This window comes from Bacillus rossius, chromosome 6, assembly GCF_032445375.1.
Source record: "Bacillus rossius redtenbacheri isolate Brsri chromosome 6, Brsri_v3, whole genome shotgun sequence".
NCBI lineage: Eukaryota > Metazoa > Arthropoda > Insecta > Phasmatodea > Bacillidae > Bacillus > Bacillus rossius.
The window spans coordinates 68477263-68504690 of record NC_086334.1 but is presented as its reverse complement, the minus strand read 5'-3'; the positions used below and the strand labels follow the sequence as shown (position 1 = coordinate 68504690).

Here is a 27428-nt window from a genome sequence, read left to right as displayed (position 1 = left end):
TTTTTAATGTAACTTTATGATACCACAGTTTATTTGTTACAGTTTAAGGCTCACTCAGTAGCGGCTGGCAGCGTAGGGCTGAGTGCTATCCTCCACCGTCCCTTCCTAATGGCACAACTTGCGACCTTGCAGTATCTCAGTATTTACCAAGCTGCTCGTAGTATCTTACCTCAGAGAGCATATTCAGAAGGTCCTTCTCCCCTATGTCGGTCTGGCCCAGTGTAATGAAAGTTTGTTTCAAGTCACCGAAGCTGATCATGCCATCTTGATCTAGGTCAAACAACTGAAATGCCTAAACACAAATAAGTCACGACACAGTTGTTTAAAACAGTTCACTTTTTTGAACGAGATGCACTACTCAACTCAAAGAATGCTATGGGGTGTCCAATATAAACAATGTAGTCAAAATGTTTACACATATTATCTTTCAAACAACATTTATATTAAAAAACAAAATGTCAAACGAACCTGTCACATAATTTTTTGAGAAAATTCATGTTGTACTGCTTTATATAAATAGAAAATATTGGTACACATGAAATACCAGTTTTGATTTATACTGGGTCAGTTTTCAGCTTGACTTCAGGCTCTCTTCCTCAAATAATGCAGGAATATAATTTAGTTAAGAAAGTCGAATCAGTTACTTTAAATTATTTCACTGCTTCAGAGAAACCATAAAATATTAATACAGCTGCAGTTATCAAGGTCAAAATTCACTTTTATTTTTCTTCGACTTCTTGATTTTTCTTGGAGTAGGTAATGATTTAGCTGCTGATCTAGTTTTCGGCTGAGATTTCATTGCCAAACCTGGCTTAGTGTTTGGCATTCAAAAAGGAAATTTAAAATTTAAATTTAATAAGCAAGTCATTATATCCTTTTCAGTTCCTGAACAGTAAAGAGATCAGAGTAAATTTAACATGCTACAAACCGGTGCTGACGATGGTAATATTCTACATCTGGACCACCTCAGCCAGGATAAACAATTGCAAATTAGAGATCTCTGTACCAAATTTTTGGATTTTTAAACCGAACAACTTGGACAAACCCATCTTATCGGATAAAATATTAACAATTCGGACATCACCCTAGTAAAATCGGTTGCTGGGTCCTAAAATAGAAATTTGGCATAACAAAGTACATAACTTGCTAGATAGAGATTATCGAACCCGCATGTTTGGCATCTAAAGGCAGAGATTACCGGCTGGTGATTGATTATCGTAAGGTCCACAAACAGATCGATATCGACTCTTGTAGACTCTTTCAGACCTCCGTTCGCCTTTTATCGGTTCATTTGAGCAAAAATTCTTGGGTGATTTTGACGTCAATTCGGTCTTTCACCAAATTTCCCTCACTCAAACCTTAAAACACCTCACTATGCAACTAGTATGCAAAAATGCTTTCTCAAAATCTGTGTGGCTCATTCCATCAAGGATAGCCACCGCTGCCACCACTATTTTAGCTTTGAAAAATCTAATATTCAAGATTTCAGGCTTAGCATGATTCACTGTCTCCTATAATGGTTCCCAGTTTATGTCAAAAAATTAAAAAATATATAATTTTTCTCATGGAATCCAGCATGTCACAACACCATCCTATTACTAGAATCTGCCCCATGCAGAGTATTGCCACAGAAACCTCGATTCCATGTTCATATAAAGTAATACTTATGTATAGGAATCATAGTACACCAATACAGTGTGGTTGCAGATGACATTCAATTAGGCCCACCATGAAGGAAAAATCGAAACGTTAAACAAACCCATTTCAGATCATGTGCCCTTATCAGAATAATATGCCTCTTATTAATCTTTGGTTATTCAGTGACCTGCTTGATGATCTGAAGGACATACGGCAGATTGGAGCAAGAGCACACAAAAATATCGGACTTGCCCATGAAAAAGTAAAAAGGTGTATAACAGAAACAGTCCCCCAACTATTTCTAAGTAGATGGGAACATATGTGCAAAGAACATCCCCAGAGCAATGCTATTTATAAGAAATCTGCAATCTCTTTTATGGTTGAATTGGTTCCTTGCAGATCTGACGTTTTTAACTTCAGATACCATCACATTAGCAGAACCCAGGGTGAGAAGTGACTAGAGATCACATCTCACATTAAAATATAAAAGAGAGCGAGTCTTGCAGTACTCACCAGTTAAGTGTGAACATCTAACCTAGGTAACGAGCAAACTCAAGTGTTTCAGTGTTGTTAATATTGCAACTAAACTTATACTACAAACTCGGGCACTTAGAATTATTTAAAACAGTGCCGAGCGTGATAAATCTTAATATATATAAATCCAGTGTCCTGATGTTTGTTTACAGTGAACTCTTCACCAAGTCAACCGATTTAGATGAAAATTGGCATTTATGTGTAATTTTTTTCCAACTTGAGAGTTAGGATAGTTTTTATTTCGATTAATGGTCTTAATAATTTATATTTAATAATGAATAATGAATAACCGATCGTCATGGGTAAACAAAAAATCATAGGTCATAAACATACATACTGTAATTGTGTGACATTTCTCTATGTTCAATACACTGTCATATAGCGCTATCCAGTTTGTTTTAACCATAGAAAAGAGAGGGAGGAATAGAAAGGCCACTCTCTGAATAACAGCTAGAACGCTATTTGCAGCGCTGTTGTGGCCGTGCACAGTACTAACTGTATAAACATTGGTGGAAGAATGACCTAAGTAGCTATTTATGCTAAAACCACCTATGTCACAAGCTAGCATTACTATTAAAGTTTGCAATCACATCTACAGCATTAAGAGGGTGGAGAGTTTTCAGCTTCTCGACGTTTATTCTCTGTATCCATTCATTGTATACCGTTTCTTAGTAAACTGGGAAGCGGTGTCTAACAGCAAATTTATCATCGCAACCAGGCACACAGCATTTTCGTACACGTGGCGGCATTGTAATTATTTTACTTAATACGTAATTTTATACTCAATTTAACAATCTTACCTCAATGAAAATATGACCACTAAATAATTGAATAAATAAACGCCAGATATTTTCCAGTTTCCATCTACGAAGCAATAAGCAAGTAGCACGCAAATAACCTAAAGTCCTAAACAAAAAATTCGAAAGAAAAATTGCCGCCATTACAAATGAGCCTTGGCAACGAATCGTAAACAAACATTGAGCAGTGAGCACACTAGCGCTCTTACGGCCGTGCACACAAACAAAACGTTGTTAAAGCATCTCTCTAATGAGTGCACATCCCGTGGTTTTAACTTGCAGACAATAAAGCTCCATGTGTTTAGCCCGGGCAACGTCGGGTACTGTAGCTAGTAAAGTAATAAAAATTAAGTCGAATTTATATACCCAATATTCTGGATGCAAAACACACACATTCTGTCTGCTCTCGCCGCTAGAATTCGCTGCCTAAATTGTAAACGTTGTTTGCCACCATCAAACGCAGATTTAAATTAGCAGTACATAACAACTGGAAACATTAAACATTTAGAAATGGTTCCGATAAAACCCTGGCTTTGGACTTGAATTTAGACAAGGAATTTTTTACAAATACTGACCATCTTGATACAATTCACTAAAAAGTTAATACTTTAAAGTTTCCGCACACGTTAAAATTATTCTCCAATGCAACTACCAAAATAATAATATGGAAAATTTTAAAACACATATTATAACACTAAGTATATGTTTGTAAATTTGTTTTTGCCTAAACGACTGAAATCAGGCGGAAAATACTTCCTGCACACAAATGTTAAACTTACTGAGCTGATTAAAAAAAATATTATCTAATAAATCATAAAAAGTAACAATATAATTTCCCCAGAGGCGAGATTTGAACCCCATCCTTTCAAGTTAACAAACGCACATTCTGGAAAAATTTCCCGTTTCCGTTCTTAAAAATGCTAGTGGATTGAAAAGTCCGCAAAGAGGCTTAAAATCAGCATCTACAAGCCTCTCTAAGCCTCCAAGGTCATGCCCATGACAATCAAAATGCCATGACCGTAATTTTTAATTATAACATCAATGTTGTACTTTTTGTTACGACTGACATCTTTAAAACCAAATTTTGTATGCTAGAAAAAAAAACATTTTAAAACTAAAAAAAATTAATAAATTATTTTAATAAAAACATTATGCGATCTTGGATTATGATTTCATGGACGCAATCTTAAATATTGGTATTTATTATCAAATTTTAATGAGAAATTTTTAAATTTTACAAAAAATTATTTAAATATAATTTTTACAAATGATTAAAAATAAACGTACTTATATCTTGGAGTCCTCGGATCGATCCCGATGAGGTAAATAGATTAACAATGGCGTCGGATCCTTCCTCTACAGAGGCCACCTGCAGAATGAACTCCCACCACTAATGCCAAGTTCTATATCGCCAGCTAGTATGATGTAACAAACATCATCTTGTTTTAGTCTACTTGAGGCCGCCATATTGTTTTCGTCTGCTGGAGACCATTGCCTAGTATTCTTATGCTGGAAGCGCAATCTTGTTTTCAAGTTCTGGAGGCCACCATCTTGATTTCGTCTGCTGGAGGACACCATCTTAATTTCTTCTGCTAGAGTACACTACCGTTATATTATTTTAATTTTTACTCACTAGAATGCAGTAATTATTTATTGTCAGGACGGCTGCTATCGTGACATTTTGTATTAATTAAACTAGTAAATTGGAAACATTCTAATAAACTAAAATAATTACTCATTTATGTACTCATTTATCCGATCTATATCATTCCTCAGTTCGATTCCTGTTTAATGCAAAAAATTATTAATAATACAGTAAATGTGACAGGTTCAAGAAGTAAAACAAAATTACAAACAAATAATTTATTACATAAATCCTTTGATAATACAGGAACACTTGCAATCTAATAATCGTTTAGTTTTTATTTGGCTTGAACTGACTAATTCGTAGCTCCAATCCGTTTACTAAAGACAGAGACCAGCCAGATTCTTTACCTACAGGGTCTTTTTGATACCAACAGAGTTTCTCGATACTGTGTTAAACAAATTATTTCACATCGTTGGAATTATAAATTTAACTATTCACTGTCTTGAAAGCACAATTATTCAATTTGTCTTCAAATGGGTATGGTTTGCCATATACGCAGTCAAACCACAAGTTATATTTTAAAGATTCGTACTTTGATACTTCATCTGTAAGCTGATTGCATATCTTCTGCTAGATATAATCAAGAAAAGTTATTAAGGACTTTTGACTTACTAAATGTATTTAGATAACAGTAGAACTTCAACGTTCCACGAAATTCAGATTTCGCCAAGTGGAATCCAGCGTTAAATTCTTGCAATTGGCTTGCGACACTTTTTACAGCTTGACGTTTGGTGCTTAAGATTATTAGCACATTCTCTCTTGTCATGTCATCGAACATTACTGTTGTTTCAGAAAATCTTGTCACAGTAACGACATCGATGCTCGATAGTTTTTGACGAACCACCAGCCCTTGAAGTCTACATCGAGGGGGAAACGTCGTTCATCGTAGTTTCCTCTGCAGCCAGCACAGTAGGAATTAAAGTCTCTTTTGCTAGTGGAACGTCAGTTGAAGTCTCCTCTATTATTGTTGGTGACTATGATAAACAATCTAACTTGATCTGCATCTTTTACGTTGAAAAGACCTTTGAAGATATGCAAAGGTCCTGCTGCGCGGCAGAAAGTAAAGGTTCCGCTAAAACAGCGATTGATTGATTCGCTTACAAGTACACCGGGAATTGGTACAACTGCAGAAACATCAGTACCCGGTTCGGGTCTGAACGGACGTATTCATCAACTAGGCATCGTTGCAGCTGCTGTGAAATGTCATTATAATTTTCTAATGATGCAATAAGAAATTAAAGCAGCAAATGTATGAATTATTATTCTCGTATGAAGTTTTGCTGCGATTAGTGCCATTTTTGGTTTACATGTTCTGACAGATTGAGACGACATGCGAAATACTGTAAAAGTGAAGTCCGCGTGCCTACTTTTGAACTGCTTGCAGACATTTCGATTTCTCGCTTTATATTTGTGACTCATATGCGTACAAGCACAAAAACAGGTGTTTAGCAACCAATTGCGATGAAGGCTGGACATGAAACTAAAACTAAGAATGTGCTTGATGAATTATAGGTAAATGACAATGGATTCCACTTGCGAAATCTGAATTTCGTGGAACGTTGAAATTCTACTATTATAAAAATACATTTAGTAAGTCAAAAGTCATTTATACTTTTCTTGATGATACCTAGCAGAACATAATCAAACAGCTTACACATGAAGTATCAAAGTACGAATCTTTAAAATATAACTTGTGGTTGGACTGCGCATATGGCAAACCATACCCATTTGAGGACAAATTGAATAATTGTGCTTTCAAGACAGTGAATAGTTAACTTTATAATTCCAACGATGTGAAATTATCTGTTGAACACCGTAGGTATAGAGAAACTCTGTTGGGATGAAAAAGACCATGTAGGTAAAGAATATGGCTGGTTTCTGACTTTAGTAAACAGATTGGAGCTAAGAATTAATCAGTTCAAGCCAAAGCAAAACTAAACGATTATTAGATTGCAAGTGTTCCTGTATTATCGAAGGATTTATGTAATAAATTATTTGTTTGTAATTTTGTTTTACTTCTTGAACCTGTCACATTTACTGTATTATTAATATTTTTTTTGCATTGAACAGGAATCGAACTGAGGAATGATATAGATCGAATAAATGAGTACATAAATGAGTAATTATTTTAGTTTATTTGAATGTTTCCAATTTACTAGTTTAATTAATGCAAAATTCCAAGATGGCCACCAAATGTCAAGATGGCAGGCGTCCTGACAATAAATAATTACTGCATTCTAGTTAGTAAAAATTAAAATAATATAACGGTAGCGTACTCTAGCAGACGATAACAAGATGGCGTCCTCCAGCAGTTGGAAACTAGTTGATTGACGTGACGTCATACTTGCCCGCGAAATATATACTTTGGCATTAGCGGTGTTAGGTCAGTCTGCCGGTGGCTTCTGTGGAGGCAGGATCCGTCACCGATTTCAATATAATTTCATCTCCATGTTCGAACCAAGAATTCCAATACGTATGTGCGTTTTTATTAAAATTTTATTAAAATTATATTTAAATAATGTTTTGATAATTTTTTTTAATTTTCTCATAAAAATCTGATGATAATTACGGAATTTTTAGATAGCGGCCGTGAAATCATAATCCAAGATGATGGAATGCTTTCATTAATTTTTTGTTTATTTTTAAAATAATTACTCAATTATCTAGCCTAAAAATTATAGATTTTCAAGATGTCGGTCGTAACAAGAATTTCAATGGTGACATAATTCGAAATGGCAGTCGTGGCATCCTAATTGTCAAGGTCATGAAATAGATGGTTAGGGGATGCTTGTAGATGCGTACATTAAGCCTTTTTGCTGAATTGTTAAGCCACTGGCAATTTTAAGGACTAAAACGTAAATTTTCCCTCAAATCAGGAAAATTTTCCTACGAAATAGGGAAATTTTTTATTTTTCAAATTTGTTGACATATTTAGGCGGAATGAAAAAAAAAATGCTGGAAATTTTGGGCGGATTTGGCTAGTTTTTGGCATATTTTGAGGAATTTTAGTCATTTTGATGGTCAAGTTCAAAGGTCAAGGTCATCAAAGATGCAGCCGGTGTGTCATAATCCAAGATTGCGGTGGGCTTTTCTTGGCCTCTCCTGGCCCCTGACCGACATTTACATTCTACTAGTGTGTCTGCTGGGACATGAGGACCTGATTGTTTACAGTATGTTATAGCTCACTCTGAGGTGGTGTGTTTGAAGTGACACGAGATCACGAGAAAAAAGCAAAAGTTTTTATCACCTGATAAATATTTTCACTTTCTTTATACAGTAGTATACATTTATTAAGACGATGCGTACGTTTTTATGTTTATTGCCCTTAAAGGCTGCATAAATATGCATACATATATGAGCGAAATATTAATGTATCTTCCATTTGCTAGCAGGTAATTTCTTATGCAAAAAAAAATCGAAAAATGCTTGGATGACCTCCACGAAATAAATTTCTCACTGCTCATCAATTTTATTAAATTTTGGCGTTAATGTTATTTTAAAATAATTTAACAAAAATAAACAAATAAAACCAGATACCTATGATTGTACACCTTACTTATAACTATAACGGTAGTAATAACCTACTTGTCTTGTTGATTAAATAATCCTGTGTATTGTGGCACATTGTGAATAGGTGCCTGTTCTTGGACATGTCATCAGGAATGCTGACAGCATGTAGTTTGCTTAATGGGAAGAGGTCACGCGAACAGGAATACTGACAGCATGTTGTTTGCTTACTGCGAAGAGGTCACGCGAACAGGTATGTTGACAGCATGTTGTTTGCTTACCGGGAAGAGGTCACGCGAACAGGAATGCTGAAAGCATGTTGTTTGCTTACTAGGAAGAGGTCACGCGAACAGGTATGTTGACAGCATGTTGTTTGCTTACTGGGAAGAGGTCACGCGAACAGGAATACTGACAGCATGTTGTTTGCTTACTGCGAAGAGGTCACGCGAACAGGTATGTTGACAGCATGTTGTTTGCTTACTGGGAAGAGGTCACGCAAACAGGAATGCTGACAGCACATTGTTTGCTTACCGGGAAGAGGTCACGCACACAGGAATGCTGACAGCATTTTGTTTGCTTAGTGAGAAGAGGTCACGCGAACAGGAATACTGACAGCAAATTGTTTGCTTACTGCGAAGAGGTCACGCACACAGGAATGCTGACAGCATGAAATTTGCTTACTGGGAAGAGGTCACGCGAACAGGAATGCTGACAGCATGTTGTTTGCTTACTGGGAAGAGGTCACGCGAACAGGTATGTTGACAGCATGTTGTTTGTTTACTGGGAAGAGGTCACGCGAACAGGAATACTGACAGCATGTTGTTTGCTTACTGGGAAGAGGTCACGCGAACAGGTATGTTAACAGCACATTGTTTGCTTACCGGGAAGAGGTCACGCGAACAGGAATGCTGACAGCATGTTGTTTGCTTACTGGGAAGAGGTCACTCTAACAGGAATGCTGACAGCACGTTGTTTGCTTACTGGGAAGAGGTCACGCGCACAGGAATGCTGACAGCATGAAATTTGCTTACTGGGAAGAGGTCACGCAAACAGGAATGCTGACAGCATTTTGTTTGCTTACTGAGAAGAGGTCACGCGAACAGCAATGCTGACAGCATGTTGTTTGCTTACTGGGAAGAGGTCACGCGAACAGGAATGCTGACAGCATGTTGTTTGCTTACTGGGAAGAGGTCACGCGAACAGGAATGCTGACAGCATGTTGTTTGCTTACCGGGAAGAGGTCACGCGAACAGGAATGCTGACAGCACGTTGTTTGCTTACTGGGAAGAGGTCACGCGCACAGGAATGCTGACAGCATTTTGTTTGCTTAGTGAGAAGAGGTCATGCGAACAGGAATGCTGACAGCATGTTGTTTGCTTACCGGGAAGAGGTCACGCGAACAGGAATGCTGACAGCATGTTGTTTGCTTACCGGGAAGAGGTCACGCGAACAGGAATGCTGACAGCATGTTGTTTGCTTACCGGGAAGAGGTCATGCGAACAGGAATGCTGACAGCATTTTGTTTGCTTAGTGAGAAGAGGTCACGCGAACAGGAATGCTGACAGCATATTGTTGGCTTACTGCGAAGAGGCCACGTGAACAGGAATGCTGATAGCATGTTGTTTGCTTACCGGGAAGAGGTCACGCGAACAGGAATGCTGACAGCATGTTGTTTGCTTACCGGGAAGAGGTCATGCGAACAGGAATGCTGACAGCATTTTGTTTGCTTAGTGAGAAGAGGTCACGCGAACAGGAATGCTGACAGCATATTGTTGGCTTACTGCGAAGAGGCCACGTGAACAGGAATGCTGATAGCATATTGTTTGCTTACCGGGAAGAGGTCACGCGAACAGGAATGCTGACAGCATGTTGTTTGCTTACCGGGAAGAGGTCACGCGAACAGGAATGCTGACAGCACATTGTTTGCTTACCGGGAAGAGGTCATGCGAACAGGAATGCTGACAGCATTTTGTTTGCTTAGTGAGAAGAGGTCACGCGAACAGGAATGCTGACAGCATATTGTTGGCTTACTGCGAAGAGGCCACGTGAACAGGAATGCTGATAGCATATTGTTTGCTTACCGGGAAGAGGTCACGCGAACAGGAATGCTGACAGCATGTTGTTTGCTTACCGGGAAGAGGTCACGCGAACAGGAATGCTGACAGCACATTGTTTGCTTACCGGGAAGAGGTCATGCGAACAGGAATGCTGACAGCATTTTGTTTGCTTAGTGAGAAGAGGTCACGCGAACAGGAATGCTGACAGCATATTGTTTGCTTTTCAGGAAGAGGTCACGCGAACAGTAATGCTGACAGCATGTTGTTTGCTTACTGCGAAGCGGTCATGCGAACAGGTATGTTGACAGCACATTGTTTGCTTACTGAGAAGAAGCCACGCGAACAGGAATGATGACAGCATGTTTTTTGCTTACTGAGAAGAGGTCACGCGAACAGGGATGCTGACAGCACGTTGTTTGCTTACCGGGAATAGGTCACGCGAACAGTAATGCTGACAGCATGTTGTTTGCTTACTGCGAAGACGTCATGCGAACAGGTATTTTGACAGCATGTTGTTTGCTTACCGGGAAGAGGTCACGCGAACAGGAATACTGTCAGCATGCTATGGCTCGGTGCAAGGCTGTGTTGCTGCTGGACTGGAACTAACCTCCTTGAGCTCACGCAACTTGTCGTCGTCGAGGTCCTGCAGGATGTGATTACTGCGCTGCGCCCCGTGTCGGGCCGCCTCTGAGGTCCTGCGTTTTGTGCGTGTTTCCTTCTCGGCGCTTCCTTCTTCCGGAGCTGGCAGGTCGCTCTTCTTTACACCGCTTTTCTTCTTTTTCTGCAACATCTTATCAATTAGTGCTCAAACAACCTATATTTCTGCCTTAGTGCGCTGTTTCGATTTACCTTTAATACATTATATCTTTTTGACGTGATAAAGTCTTATAAATCGATGAACGTCGACTGCACGCACGATAAATTGTCACGTTCCGCCTGAGCCAAGCGTGCAAGAATCGGCCAACCACTATGCGAGAAAATCTTCTGTAATATCAAACAGGTTAAGGCGGGCTTTTTAACTAATTGTTCGTGATTATATTTAAACAAATTATTTAAATTAAATTTGCAAAAACTGTAAATAATATTTTGATAATTAAAAAGTATGCAATTTTTTCATCAATGTTTTCTTATGACTTCATCACGTAAAATTATCGTCCGTAAACCGACTCTACAGACAACCCCCTTTTTTCGATTATATTTTGTAAATTTGTTTTTAACTTGAAGTTTTCCAGTAGTGTGATACTTATGTTTTACAAATACAAAAATAACTATAGTAATTTAGGACATACAAGTTATGCAAGTTTAACGAATAAAGAAGTTATATAATAACTAAGGAGAGATGTATTAACTTTATTTACAGTTTTTTTTTACTTGTATCAGACTTCTAATTAAGGGTCGCAAAAAAACTTTCAGTTTATTGAAGTGACTCCCTCGTAGCAGAAAAGTAGTGAGTTTGAACGTTTTTCAAAATCAATGGATTTAAGTGTTTTTCTTTAAAAATATGAATGGATTCATTTTACGATTATTAGTAAAAACACTAATGCGTTTATTTCATTAATGAATTTAGTTCCGGAAGCTTTAATTCCAGTCCTATTACGAAAAAGCAATTTACTAATGTTTTTTTTATATGTACGAAATTTTTATGTGTTGTTAAGTATTCCCGGCATACGTAAATTGATGACGCCAGCTGGATGCAACATGTTCAACACCAGTTGTCGCGCGTTGCGCGGAAAGCATCGGAGCCGTTCGGAAATGCTCGGCGAACTTCGTTGGGCGGGCTTTGTACCGGACATCGGGTGTGCGGCGTGTTCCGGTCATGTAGGCCCAGAACAATCTCCGATGTTTTTACCTCGAGTTCCAGAGTATATAAGGCCCTGGGAGAGAGACAGTTCCGTGACGACACCCGAGGCGGGGAGCTGCTGCCCGCGACTGCTACACCGTCTGCCGTCACGCTGCCTGAGCAACTTCGAACCACTTGGTAAGACACTTCTACGTAAAACTGTTTGCCAAGAGCAACAGCGTTAAGACAGCGATACCAGTTGGATTAATATTTATAAATTCAGAGAGGGGCTAGCGTTGACGAAGGCATGGTTTGGAGATGACGGTGTTTGAGCTTAAAACCACCCAGAAGAAACATTTTCTTTGATTCGACAAATAACAGTAACTCCCGGATTCAACAGTCAGAACTACGTAATAAACTAACACGTAAATGGAGATACAAGAAAAATTTTGAAAATTGAGGACTTTAAACGTTGATAAACTTAGCAGTCACTCCCTCGCTTGGTTTAGTGATTGATGTTCAGGGGCAGCCAGGGGGGGGGGGGTTAGGGGTTCAACCCCCCCCCCTTCTTAGCACCAAATCTTTAATTAATTTCTTATTCATCACTCAAACAAATTTCATATTAAAATTAATAAAATTTTTACCATTACAACATATAAATTTAAGAACCGAAAATTGCTAAAATAGCACTATTTTACACCTTAAAATCAAAATTTTCCCGGGGGAGGACCCCCGGATTCCCCGCTTTAATACGGGGGGGGGGGGGGGGGGGAGGGGCGGCATGCTCCTCATCACCCCCCATACACAAATCCTGGCTACGCCACTGGTGATGTTTAATAATTATGTTCTTAAGAATTAATGTCATACTTAAGAGCGTTAACGTAAATGATAAGAGTTTTAGATTTGTGTGTTTGAAAATCATAAAACTTGTTTACTATTTTTTTGAAGGAACTGCAGATATCCTTATTTAATTAACGTGTATCAATGTTCTGCCTTCAGCATTAAAGTATGGTTTATTGTCGCTTCATGTATTTTGTTGTAAATTCACGTAATGTGATTTGACAGTGTAACCCGACGCTTTGCCGCGGGCGTTATGTACTAGTTGAGTAGCCTTAAGCGCAGTGTTTTTGTTAAGGCACTTTCACTTAAGTAAGGGCGGTCCTAATCATTTTTGTATTTTCTTCTCACAGAGACTTTCCAGCTGTGTAACAAGTGAAAGCTCTCGAAACAAATGTGATTTGTTTATATCTATCTTGAAGTTAATGTTTGTTTGTGATGAAGGGTATGTGTATTGGAAGAATAAAAAAGTTGATATATAACACTTAGCACACCTCTGTCTACCATATAGTCACCCCTTGTTCCTCTTGCGTTTGACACGAGAGGTTACAGTGTGAAACTTAGTAAATGTGATCTCATATTAATTTTATTGTAAAGAGCTAATATTTTTATCACCTTCTTGTTAATAACTTTAAATGCCTAATATAATATTTCTTTTTTTGACAGTTAAAAATTATAATTAGGATAATAATTCATAATTTTCAATAAATTAGAAGGGCCAATGGTTACATTGTAAAACCTCAAACTAAATCAATAAAATGAAATAAAATTCGTCAAAAGCAAAACTTCGATGAAATAAACAAATAAATCGAATTTATAACACTAAAATATTTTCGTGATGTTCTTGAATATATACTTTTGAATTTGATTTTTGATACGATACATAATTTCATAGTTATTAAAGATTTTCCAATTATAAAATTAAGTTGACTGGTTAAGTCTTGAGTTATGTCAAAAAAGTAATTGCATTAAAATGTATTTACTTTTTATAGAGATTCTGAAAAAGGGATTAAGCATTATCATTCCCATACTTTTGTTAAAATGTATGTTTTATATTATAAAAAACTGTTCAGTAATTAAATTAAGCAATAGTTTTATTTAATTTTTATATACTTTTAGGTGTTTAAGTATAGCAGTGTGCCGGAAATTAGGCATCACGGCGCGTTTTTTAAATTTGGTATTATAATTTTAAATGATTTTTGGAAATATTATTTTTTATTATAATTAGGTTACTAAAAGGGTGATTTACACTTAATTAGGCTGGTGTACTCTACGTAGTTAAACTTTGTGCCAGTGGACCGAGACACCTTTTCTCAAGGATCTATCCTGAGCTTTTGCTAGTCTAATGTAGTCATCGGCAGCCCGGTTGAAATTTCTCTCGCCTGCAGTCACGTCCCGGGTTTGTAACATTACTTCCCTTCATGACTAAAATCGCATAGAGCAGCTTCTAGCCTGCAAGCTCTATTTCTTAGAGGCCTGCTGAGAGTAGCTAGTCTCAGCACAAACGAGTCTCCCGTGGACCTCCGTTCCCAGCCATCTCTGCGCTTTTCTGTCCACCCTCCCCTCTCTCTCTCCACCCCCCTGGTTCGCAGAATTTAACGCAAGATCATTGCCCTGTGGTGAACCCCGCCAAGGCGGTGGCCTACTCAAAGGACATTCTCCCTTGTCCTACAGGACCGCCCACGACATCTAGCGGCAGAAACTGTAATGTCTTCTCTTGGCGCCAGCTCGTGGAGCTGACGCCCGCGACACCTGTGGGAGAGCTTGCTAACTCCCCCCTTTATGTCCCCTTTAGGCCACCAGAGTGCACCACCAGCTACGCCATAAGGCCCTATGCATCCTCCTCGCGGCCTGTAAAAGTCGATTGTATGTTGCTTTCTGTACCTGCTGGTAGAGACCGCAGCAGTCGCTCTTCGGCGCGAACAACTGAAGTCGTGCTTACGACCGCTCGGTCACCTCCGGATGCCTTCGGCCTAGAACCGGACCTTCCCCCCCTCTTTTTCCCTAGGGCCGACCGCCCGTTTTAATTAGGAGACTTGTCCGCCATCGCGGCACCCAGGACTTGGAGATTGGCTACTAACCGCGCTACAGGTCGGGCAGACCTTCTCGCCGTCTCTTTTCGCGGCTACGACGGAATCGTCTTCAAATCAAGATGAAGTCAGCTGTATAAGGGGATGTGATCCCAGTTAAACGGTAGCCAGTCAGTCTTAGTCATTAGCAGCAAGTTAGATATTAGTAAAGACATTACTTCTTTCGAATTTTCCTAAAACGATGGTTTCTTCCGTGTCATCCGCTGTATTTTGGTCCGCGCCTCCTTGTCTTCTGCGCGAGACATCTCGTGAGCCCTGAATCTACACCCTGTTTGGTGAGTAATCCGGCTTTTTTTTCCTCCCCGAATTCCCGTTTGTTGGCCTTCGCGCCGACTGTGTTTGACTGTCTGGAAGCAGGTCTAATTCGTTTGGAATTTGACTTGTGTTTCAGACAGGGTCCAAGTGCTGAGGGGACGAATGTGCTCCCAGAATGTTATTCGGGACCTCGAGCTCCGAGTCCCCTTAAGAAGAGAGTTTTTCCCAGCCCGACGTCATACTTTGAAGACTCGGGTGATACATATAATAAACTAAATTAATTAAATGCATACCAGTGAACAGTGCCTTAAGAACTTAATCGATGAGAATATGTAAAATCAATGATACTGTTATTTATGTAATCATCGAAAGAATCTAATAAGGTGGAATGTTTCATTTTTTGTTCTGTGACTATGTTTAATTAATATAATATAAATTTGTTTAAATAATTTCGGACCGGGCCTCCTTTTTGTTACTTTCTAAGACCTTTTATTGTAATATAGAAACAATGCCAAAACAAAACCTATTCAAATAAACCAGGGAAACCTATAGACCAAGCTACTTATGTAGTGTTTATTTATTACATACCTTATTCTATTTAACGGTCCACTAGCTCCTGAGTTGCTTGTGTGCAGGGAGTCTAAATTTGTCTTGTTCACCACCTCGTGCCCCCTGTGGTAAATAACTTTATTCTTCTTAAGATTTTGCCCAGCAGTTTCCAAGGTTTTTTTCTTATTAAATTAAAACAATTTAATTTTGAGGCACGAGGGGCGTTACAGCAGTATGTAATTGTTCCTTCTCAGACAGGCTTCGCCAGGAGGAGCCGAGAGGAGCCTAACACCATCTTGGATTGTTACGACACGGCGGGTATCTTGGATGACCTTGAGATTCATAATTTGCCAAAATTTGCCAAAAATTATTCCACACATTTATTCAAAATCCAACAAAATCCGGATAATATTTCCAGGTTTTGGGAAAAAAAAATTCGCCAAAATAAACCTCAAAAAATAAAAAATAAAACATATTCGTATTTCGAGGGAAAAATTCCCGTTTTGAAAGAAAATTTTCCGTTTTAGTTCCCAAAAATGCCAACGACTTGAAAATTCCCGAAAGAGGCTTAAAATCTTCGGTGACAAGATTACCTAAACCTCCGAGGTAACTACCTCAACCTTAAGGAAGACACGGCCACCATCTTCAATTATGACTTAACCATTGCAATTTTACTTGCAGCCCCCATATTGAATTCTGACGTAATCGTTGCAATTATAGTTATGGCCACCATCTTGATAATTCGTATTATTTATGCCAGGAAATCGGGAAAAATTTTAAAATTAAAATAATTATAAAATATTTTAATAAAAAACATTGCTCCATCTTGGATTATGAAGTCATGGCCGCCATATTGAATACCCGTAATGTTTATAAGATTTTAATGGTATAAGTTTAAAATTAAAAAATATAAAAATTGAATAAAATTTAAATAAATAACGCACGTACATCACGGAGTCCTCAGTTCGAACATGTTGAGGGCAAAAATAAAAATGGCGAAGGATTCATCCTCCACAGAAGCCACAATCAGACTGACCTCCCACCACTAATGCCAAGGGGTTATATATATATAACACCAGCTAATATGAAGTGATGTGCGGCATTTTGTTTTCGTCGGCTGGAGGCTGCCATCTTGTTTTCGTCTGCTGATGGTTTCCATTTCTTTTTCGTCTGCTAGAGTGAACTGCCGCCATGTTAGTTTCATTTTTAACCACTAGAGTACAGTAATAATTTATTACTGTGACGCCCACAATTTTTACATTTGGCCGCCGACTTGGAAATCTGTATTATTAAGCTAAAAAAAAATATATATAAAAAAAATCAGCAAATAATTAATTAATTGATTGGTTAGATCCCTGGACAATGAAAAAAAAGTTAATTTTGGGAATATAATTTTATTCAACAAAATACGGTGACAAATTCTAAAATCAGCTTAGTTTCCTAGCCAACTAGTCTCCAGTGAGCAAATGATGGCATATTGACCGTCATATTGGAAAAATTCGTAATAATCAACATAGAAAAACGGGAATAATAAAAAAATCAACAAAAAATTTGATAAATTAAATAATGATTAACTGAATCCATTCCAGTACTCATTCGATTCACAGTCAGTGATAATAGTAACTAAAAGTAGTATATAATAGGGGCTCCTGAAACTGGCTTCTGGCTGTGGAGCCTGTGGAGCCGACCGCCATCTTAGATTGTGACGTCACAGCGGCCATCTTGGATGACCTTGACCTTGACCCCGGCAGCCATTTTGGATCCGCCATCTTGGATCCGCCATCTTGGATGACGTCATTTTGTTTTCTCGAACTTTACGTCATCTTGGATCCGCCATTTTGAATGATGACGTCACCGTTGCAATTTCCGTTACGCCCGCCATCTTTAACTTTTTTATTTATTATCCGATTTTAATGAAATTTTTTTTAAAATTTATAATAAAATAAAATAAATAAAATTTTAATATATTTTTTTTAAAAAACGTACTTTTTAGACACGGAGTTCGGAGTCCTCGCTTCGAACCCGACGAGGTCAAAAAAAATAAAAATGGCGACCGATCCTTCCCTCACAGTGGTCGCAGGCAGACTGACCCCCACCACTTATGTCAATGCACATATACCATCAGGTAGTATGACGTCATGTCCGCCATCTTGAAGTTTGGACGCCATCTTGAAAATCTTTATTTATTATCCGATTTTAATGAAAAAATTCCAAAATTCATCAAAAAATTAACGTATTTGAATTCTGTTTGATTATATCGATGTACGTCCTTGGTTCGATTCCCGACGAGAGTAAACAGTCGATCCTTCCTCCATGAAAGCTACCTAGACTGATCTATCACCACCAATACCAAGGTATATATATCGTCAACTGGTATGACATCATGTCCGCCATCTTGTCTTCATCCACTGGAGACCACCATCTTGTTTTCGTCTGCTAGAGTGTGCCGATATCATGTAGTATAATTATCTGGTCACCACACCTTTAACCTTGACCTTGAAATTTGACCTTGACCTAAAAATTTGACCTTGACTAGAACTTTGACCTTGACCTTGAAATTTGACCTTGATCTTGAAATTTGACCTTGAAATTTGACCTTGACCTTGAAATTTGACCTTGACCTTGAACTTTGACCTTGACCTTGAAATTTGACCTTGACCTTGACCTTGAACTTTGACCTTGACCTTGAAATTTGACCTTGACCTTGAACTTTGACCTTGACCTTGAAATTTGACCTTGACCTTGAAATTTGACTTTGACCTTGAACTTTGACCTTGACCTTGAAATTTGACCTTGACCTTGAAATTTGACCTTGTCCTAGTCGACCATCATGGATCCGACATTTTATGTTCAGTACATGCTACCAGGAGCGACCACCTGCTGGAGTACACCATCTTGTGCGTGTACTCGTATTATAGAGTACATTCCCATCTGGTTAATTTTATTCTAACCCGCTACATTGCAGTAATCATTTATTACCGAGGTGCCCCCGCCATCTTGAAATTCGGACGCCATCTTGAAATCATGTAATAATGTAGCTAGAAAAGCGGGAAAAAAGCCAAAATTCATCAAAAAAATCACTCATTAACTTACATATCGATTTGATCCGATCCAGTCCTTGGTTCGACCCTCGATCGTTACAATAATGTTTAATTTTATGAAAAAAATAATAACTTCAATAAACCATGTTCAACATTCTTAAAGAGACTTTAAATCCTCTACTACCATCATCCTATAAGCCATCAAGACCACCATATTGAAAATTCGTAATTGTAATGCTAGAGATTCGGGAAAAAGTTCAATATTCATTAAATAAATTTGTAATTTATATACTGATTGATTAGATCGACTAAGGTCCTTGGTTCGATCCCTGGCCGATACAAAACAACTTTAATTTTAAAAAAGTACCAGAAAAGTGTAAGGTTCGAGAAATAAAACACCACAAAGTCTTTTACAAACATAATATTTACTACACAATTTCTATCCTACTACAGAATCACTTGCGAAAGCCAGCAAACTTATAAACATTTAGCTTTGCATAGACGTGCAACGACTACTTCTTAGCTCCAAATGCTCCAGCAGCTCCAAATGCTCCAACAGCCTCCAAATGCTCCAACAGCCTCCAAATGGCTCCAACAGCTCCAAATGCTCCAACTACCTTTTCTTTCAACAGCTCCAATGATATTGGGCTACAATGCTTCGAGTCTAAGAGACAACGAGGCTACAAGGCTACGAGTCAAAAAGGATCTAGCTGGTTCCGAGTTATACATGGCTGAGAGACTGCATGACTAAAAGACCGCATGGCTACGAAACTACATGTCTATGAAGCTACATGGATACAAGTCTACTCGGCTCCAACACGCAATGTACACACAGTACACACAGGAAAACGAAAAGTACACACAGTAAAACGAAAAGTACACACAGGAAAACGAAATGTACACACGGGAAATCGGAACGTACACACAGTACACACAGGAAACGGAATGTACACACAGGAAAACGGAACGTACACACAGTACACACAGGAAACGGGACGTACACACAGGAAAACGAAATGTACACACAGGAAAACGAAATGTACAAACAGGAAAACGAAATGTACAAACAGGAAAACGAAATGTACACACAGGAAAACGAAATGTACACACAGGAAAACGAAATGTACAAACAGGAAAACGAAATGTACAAACAGGAAAACGAAATGTACAAACAGGAAAACGAAATGTACAAACAGGAAAACGAAATGTACAAACAGGAAAACGAAATGTACACACAGGAAAACGAAATGTACACACAGGAAAACGAAATGTACAAACAGGAAAACGAAAGTACACACAGGAAATCGGAACGTACACACAGTACACACAGGAAACGGAATGATCACACATACAGTAGCGGAAACACAGACTTATTTGAAAATCAGGATACAAGAAATAAAACATACTTTTGTAAAATATTAATAATTCATTTTATTTTTCATTAGTACACACATGACAGTTAATCAAATGATTAACGTATGGAGCCAGCGTTCCGAAGTTCTTTAAGTATGGTCGATACTTCCACGATATGCGAGTAGTTTCCTCTACGAACAGATGCCACCATCAGTCTTAGCCGGTCAACCAATATGTTTGGATCTTTCCATGATGTGGAATCAATCTCTTCTGCCACCATCTTCCTTGCACGTTTATTATAAATATTCTGATCTCTGCTGTCTTCCGTTTTAACACCAACCTCAGGGTTACTTTCATCATCGAGCCAGTGATCATCACAAGCTTGATCAGATTTATTTATTATATCACGACGTTTCCATCGCTTCGGTCTCAGGACACCACCACATTCTTCGGTCTTGTCAGCTTTAGGTTCTGCATCACAGTCTTCGATCACGTCGCCAGCTTCAGAGTCACTGTAGCAATCACCGTAGAAGGCATCGTCTTCACCCAGATTACCGTATAAGAACTCGTTATCGTCGATGTCGAAGTGTCTGCATCGCCTTCATGCTTCCTTTTTAGGAGTCCATTATTTTTACAAAGTATGGAGTATCTGCTAAATATAGGCTTGAGTGTATTTTCACTTTTCAAGGTGTTGATACTTCCAATAGTTTCAGTCTTCCCGAAACCATCAGCATCCTTCAATATTTGTTTCTCGTCACGATCGGCGTGCTACGGCTTCCATAATTTCTATATTAATAATATTATTTGTCTTAAAATCTCCGCGTCCGTGTCACTATCACAGACGTAAAGACATCATCTTCGTAGCTGTCATCAATATTACCATGAGCTGCATCAATATCACTCATTTTATGATATCGTTTCCACATTTCAGTTGTCAGTGATTTACCCGCAATCTATGATCTTGTGAGCTCCATTCTCATTTTCTGTAAAAGCTAGTGTGTACAGTTATATTATTTAATCCTTCAACCCATCATCCCAAACCCAATTAAATCATCTTAGTATATAGAAAAAAATCATCAAAGTTCCTTTCATTTAATCATAGGAACCGCTTCATCCCTTTCACCTTTAGTAGGTATAGTTTCTTGAGCCCAAGAGTCTTTCATTATATACCATGCAGTGTTCTTCAAGAGATGTGGTATACCACCATTTCTACATACATATCCATACTATCATTAATTTGTTTACACAAAAAAAACCTTCACGTTATTTTTACATGTTTTATTAAATTACCACTTCGACTAAAATAATTACCACACATAGTAATTTCTACAAAGGACACTTTGTCCAAGACATTTTAACCAGCATCTGTCTGAAAACAACCATGTCCCATCTATATCACAAAGTAAACGAGGGTTAGTGGAGATAGGTCAAACAAGTGCTAGTCACTCATAGGGTAAGAACCATGTGTTCGATACCTATCTCAGTCATTGTAGCATCTATGTATTTTTCTTACCTCATGTAGAAAATATGTTCCAATGCATACGAATTTAAACTTATTCACGTGCGACTAGTCAAAAGTACATAAATTCAAGCACGCCAACCGCAAAAAAAAAAAATTCTCAAGGATAGAGGCAGAGACTTCTCGACCGAGACACGCCTACCATCACCTGCAAATGAAAATTGACCCCTCGCGCGGGAATTGCAAGCTGGCAGAATGCTGCGACACTCATATGTTTTGCTCAAGACATGCATACATCACGTCGCTAGCCTTCCAACTCATTACATGTAAAACTCCAGTGAAATCGTAATCAAGCTCATGTAAAGTACTTGACGGAATCACTTCAAAGTATACATCACTGAACCAGAGCAGAAAATCAGCCTACGAACATATATCCTGCTACCTACAAAAATAAATGTGTAGCACATATACGAGAGGAGTCGATTCCTACATACCATACTCAATACTCTGATAATTATAAGCAGCAAAATATTTTAAATCAAGACCGTAGCCAGTATACATTTTTTTCGTGAACCCTAAATTCATGTTAGTAGTCAGCAACGAAGGAGTGAGTAACTTGGATGAAGAACCGCTTACCAAGTATCCGGAATCTTACTGTTACAGCCAGTGCACCAGCATACCCCGAAGTGTGGTCAATTGATAAACATTCTTTAATTTTTTAATATCACCCCCGTAGTGTACACCAATATATGACAGGTTACGATTTAAGACCATAAATTTTCCCACAAGTCTGTTAGTTTTATTTCGGGAAGTAATAAATTATTTCTCAAAAATAATAAATCAAGTTCTTAGTCAGATTTGCTCTAATGCTACGGTATTACCTGTACCAGCACTTTACCAAAACATCTCCCATAAAAAAAATATCTTAAGAATGCAGATGACATACTCAGACAAAATTAATTTTAGCAAAAAAAAAAAACAGTCTTCATCATCATTGGTAAAACAAAATAATACACACAAACAAGACAAAACGGACATTACAAACCCGACCAAAATTACGTGTCACATGTAGTTTATTACATTAAGATAAACAATGTAGGTTAGGGAAAAATAAATAAAAAATTCTTTAATTCTATAATTTATTTAAAATTGTACATTTATACACAATAAAATTTGACACTGTATATATTTTTTACATTTCTCAGTCCATGCGACATTCAATATTATTAAAATAAATTATTATAGTTCGTATTAAGAGTGATAAAATACAAATAATTCATACAGATCACGATACATCAAATCAGGAGTGTAACACCTTAGAGGGCCAGAAATTATGCTAGAAACCCGTCTTTACAAAATTTATAATGTTTTTTCAAGTAAAATTTTCGTGTAACCTGTACACCGCACTTCTCACACAGAAATTTTACACGGTCAAGATTTCTTCTGCAGCTATGCTTTTCATGGATGCGTGTACTTCGTAGTCGTTCAAATCGTTTACCACAGTAGCAGCACTGATACAGATACTCATCGCAATTACCATCGCTTCCCCGATGTACAACCTGCAAATGAACTTTGCTTTTACAATGCCTAATCAAATTACTTTTGTTTGTGAAATGTACACCACACGGGTCACACGGAAATGTCTCACGATTAGCGTTTCTTCTACAGACATGATTTTCATGTCTTCTTGCATGTTGACGGTATTTAAAACTTTTGTCACAGTACGTACACAGATGTCTCGTCGTTAGACCTTGAGTCACCGACGGCTCGGAAAGTATCTTACTTTCAATGTGCACTGCTGTTGTAGGCGACGAAGTCCCGTATGTTGCATGAGCTGGCGATTTCCCAGTCGACATTGACAGATCATCTGTACTGGATGCCAAAGAATCTGACGTATACACGACCGATGCAGAAGCTGGGAATTGCTTACAAAATGTTTTATTTACCAAATGCGGAGTAGTTACAGGTATTGTAGTCTCCTCTTCGTTCGTTAATGCACACATTGAAGTCTCTTGGAGTGAAGAGACAGTAGATACAGCCATCATTGAGATCTCTAGAGATGGTAGGCTCGTTACCATCGGAATCTCTGGAGCTGCCCTCATCGTTGTCATAGGGATCTGCTTCGACATCATCGCCTCCGTCGTCAGGGACCCCGGTGAAGACGCGAGACCCTCCGTCAAGATCTCTGCAGTCGGTGACCCCGTCACCATTGGGATTTGTACCGATATCGACGTTGCTACCATTGAGTTCGGATACACATCAATATTCATGTATCGGACTTATATGCAGACAAGCAAATTCATCAGATCTGCACTGTACCAGTACAAGAGGTGGACTGAGGGACCTGCTGTCTAAGACTCGCTTAAATAACAGTGTCCGCTTGTATAATACGCAAGTCAATACATCATCCATTGTTATTACTTAAAAAAATTAGGAATTTCAAGGAATGAGAATTTAAATTATATATACAATCAACTAATCACACATCCTACATACACGGTTAATTTAGACTTAATAGAGGAGCAAGAGTCTGTAATCAATGGAACTTTCACAACCCAAACAAAATTTAAAGTAGGTACCCAAATTTAAATATTATTATGTAGAGCTACACATAACATCCAACTGACTCCAAATGACTACAACGCATGACTAAAAATTGTTATTAAAATGTGTCGTTATTCATGCCCTGATAAAGTTCATGTGTTTGCTACTTTAAAAAATTGAGTTGTGTATGAATATATTTATATATGTATCTGTGTGTGTGTGTGGATGATGGAAAGTTTCCATTTTACTGTATGTAGATGATGGAAAATGAGTGTCGAAGAAGGAAAGAGTATGTGGAATTAAGTATCGATGACGGAAAATGAGTGTTGAATTGAGTGTCATCGATGGAAAATGAGTGCCGAATTGAGTGTCGATGATGGAAATTGAGTGTCGAATTGAGTGTCGATGATGGAAAATGAGTGAGGAATTGAGTGACGATGATGGAAAATAAGTGTCGAATTGAGTGTCGATGATGGAAAATGAGTGAGGAATTGAGTGACGATGATGGAAAATAAGTGTCGAATTGAGTGTCGATGATGGAAAATGAGTGTTGAATTGAGTATCGACTATGGAAAATGAGTTTAGATTATGGAAAGTGAGGGTTGAATTGAGTGTCGACTATGGAAAATGAGTGCTGAATTGAGTTTAGATTATGGAAAGTGAGTGTTGAATTGAGTGTCGATGGTGGTTAATTTGCATTTGTGTGAATGTTAATGATGGAAAATGAGTGTTGACTCAAGTGCCTATGATGTAATATGAGTGTCGATGATGGAAAACGAGTGCCGAATTGAGTTTAGATTATGGAAAGTGAGTGTTGAATTGAGTGTGGATGGTGGTTAATTTGCATTTGTGTGAATGTTAATGATGGAAAATGAGTGCCGAATTGAGATTAGATTATGGAATGTGAGTGTCAGTGATGACAAATGAGTGTAGAATTCCTTGCATCCAGCACTGTGTATGTGTAGCTAGGTTCTGAAGGTTCAATGGATTCCTGGTCCTATATAAAAGTAAACTTTGCTAACATGTTCACTGTCAGGCTTATTTAATTAGCAGTCGGCATGCTGTTAAATATTCGAATGTAAATAAATAATAGGATGTTATTTGACTTCTTTTAGTTTATGTGTGCTGGGTGTAGTCGAGTAGGCTGATATAAGTAAGTGAGGAGCTTAATGTAGAATGGTCATGTGTTGACGAATATGTTGGTGACCTACTGTATGTGCATAAATCGAATGCTAGTGGTCTGATAATATTTAGGGTTATTTACGAAGATTTTTATCGATGTGTGCTATGACAAGCTTAAAATGTCTAGTAATCTTGTAGAGTAGGTCTCTTGTTTCGGAGACTTTTGTCATAAGGCTTAACAAGGATCGACTTTGAAGGCTTTGAAAATGTATGGTACTGGACATGTCTTGGCTGTAGCTATATCAACACTGAAGGTCCTCTGAACTGTAGATGAGAGGTACAAAAAAAATTGACTTTGGACCTAGCCTGGTATCGTATAAATTATTTTAGTCATGCGTTGTAGTCATTTGGAGTCAGTTGGATGTTATGTGTAGCTCTACATAATAATATTTAAATTTGGGTACCTACTTTAAATTTTGTTTGGGTTGTGAAAGTTCCATTGATTACAGACTCTTGCTCCTCTATTAAGTCTAAATTAACCGTGTATGTAGGATGTGTGATTAGTTGATTGTATATATAATTTAAATTCTCATTCCTTGAAATTCCTAATTTTTTTAAGTAATAACAATGGATGATGTATTGACTTGCGTATTATACAAGCGGACACTGTTATTTAAGCGAGTCTTAGACAGCAGGTCCCTCAGTCCACCTCTTGTACTGGTACAGTGCAGATCTGATGAATTTGCTTGTCTGCATATAAGTCCGATACATGAATATTGATGTGTATCCGAACTCAATGGTAGCAACGTCGATATCGGTACAAATCCCAATGGTGACGGGGTCACCGACTGCAGAGATCTTGACGGAGGGTCTCGCGTCTTCACCGGGGTCCCTGACGACGGAGGCGATGATGTCGAAGCAGATCCCTATGACAACGATGAGGGCAGCTCCAGAGATTCCGATGGTAACGAGCCTACCATCTCTAGAGATCTCAATGATGGCTGTATCTACTGTCTCTTCACTCCAAGAGACTTCAATGTGTGCATTAACGAACGAAGAGGAGACTACAATACCTGTAACTACTCCGCATTTGGTAAATAAAACATTTTGTGAGCAATTCCCAGCTTCTGCATCAGTCGTGTATACGTCAGATTCTTTGGCATCCAGTACAGATGATCTGTCAATGTCGACTGGGAAATCGCCAGCTCATGCAACATACGGGACTTCGTCGCCTACAACAGCAGTGCACATTGAAAGTAAGATACTTTCCGAGCCGTCGGTGACTCAAGGTCTAACGACGAGACATCTGTGTACGTACTGTGACAAAAGTTTTAAATACCGTCAACATGCAAGAAGACATGAAAATCATGTCTGTAGAAGAAACGCTAATCGTGAGACATTTCCGTGTGACCCGTGTGGTGTACATTTCACAAACAAAAGTAATTTGATTAGGCATTGTAAAAGCAAAGTTCATTTGCAGGTTGTACATCGGGGAAGCGATGGTAATTGCGATGAGTATCTGTATCAGTGCTGCTACTGTGGTAAACGATTTGAACGACTACGAAGTACACGCATCCATGAAAAGCATAGCTGCAGAAGAAATCTTGACCGTGTAAAATTTCTGTGTGAGAAGTGCGGTGTACAGGTTACACGAAAATTTTACTTGAAAAAACATTATAAATTTTGTAAAGACGGGTTTCTAGCATAATTTCTGGCCCTCTAAGGTGTTACACTCCTGATTTGATGTATCGTGATCTGTATGAATTATTTGTATTTTATCACTCTTAATACGAACTATAATAATTTATTTTAATAATATTGAATGTCGCATGGACTGAGAAATGTAAAAAATATATACAGTGTCAAATTTTATTGTGTATAAATGTACAATTTTAAATAAATTATAGAATTAAAGAATTTTTTATTTATTTTTCCCTAACCTACATTGTTTATCTTAATGTAATAAACTACATGTGACACGTAATTTTGGTCGGGTTTGTAATGTCCGTTTTGTCTTGTTTGTGTGTATTATTTTGTTTTACCAATGATGATGAAGAATGTTTTTTTTTGCTAAAATTATTTTTGTCTGAGTATGTCATCTGCATTCTTAAAAATTTTTTTTTTTTATGGGAGATGTTTTGGTAAAGTGCTGGTACAGGTAATACCGTAGCATTAGAGCAAATCTGACTAAGAACTTGATTTATTATTTTTGAGAAA

The 27428-nt window shown here is 38.0% G+C and overlaps 1 protein-coding gene across 2 annotated transcripts in view; it reads right to left on the bottom strand.

Annotated features, from left to right (window-relative positions):
* LOC134533283 (myosin regulatory light chain, smooth muscle-like) overlaps positions 1 to 27428 on the bottom strand; it is a 95515-nt gene that overhangs the window by 45576 nt on the left and 22511 nt on the right. Inside the window, exons 2-3 of one of the 2 annotated variants that reach the window (XM_063370735.1) lie at positions 10789 to 10962; positions 170 to 292 (exon numbers count right to left, since the gene is read on the bottom strand). In XM_063370735.1, coding sequence (XP_063226805.1) covers positions 170 to 292; positions 10789 to 10962 — 297 coding nt within the window. The remainder of the gene's footprint in view (positions 1 to 169; positions 293 to 10788; positions 10963 to 27428) is intronic. The other variant, XM_063370736.1, reaches the window with a different exon arrangement.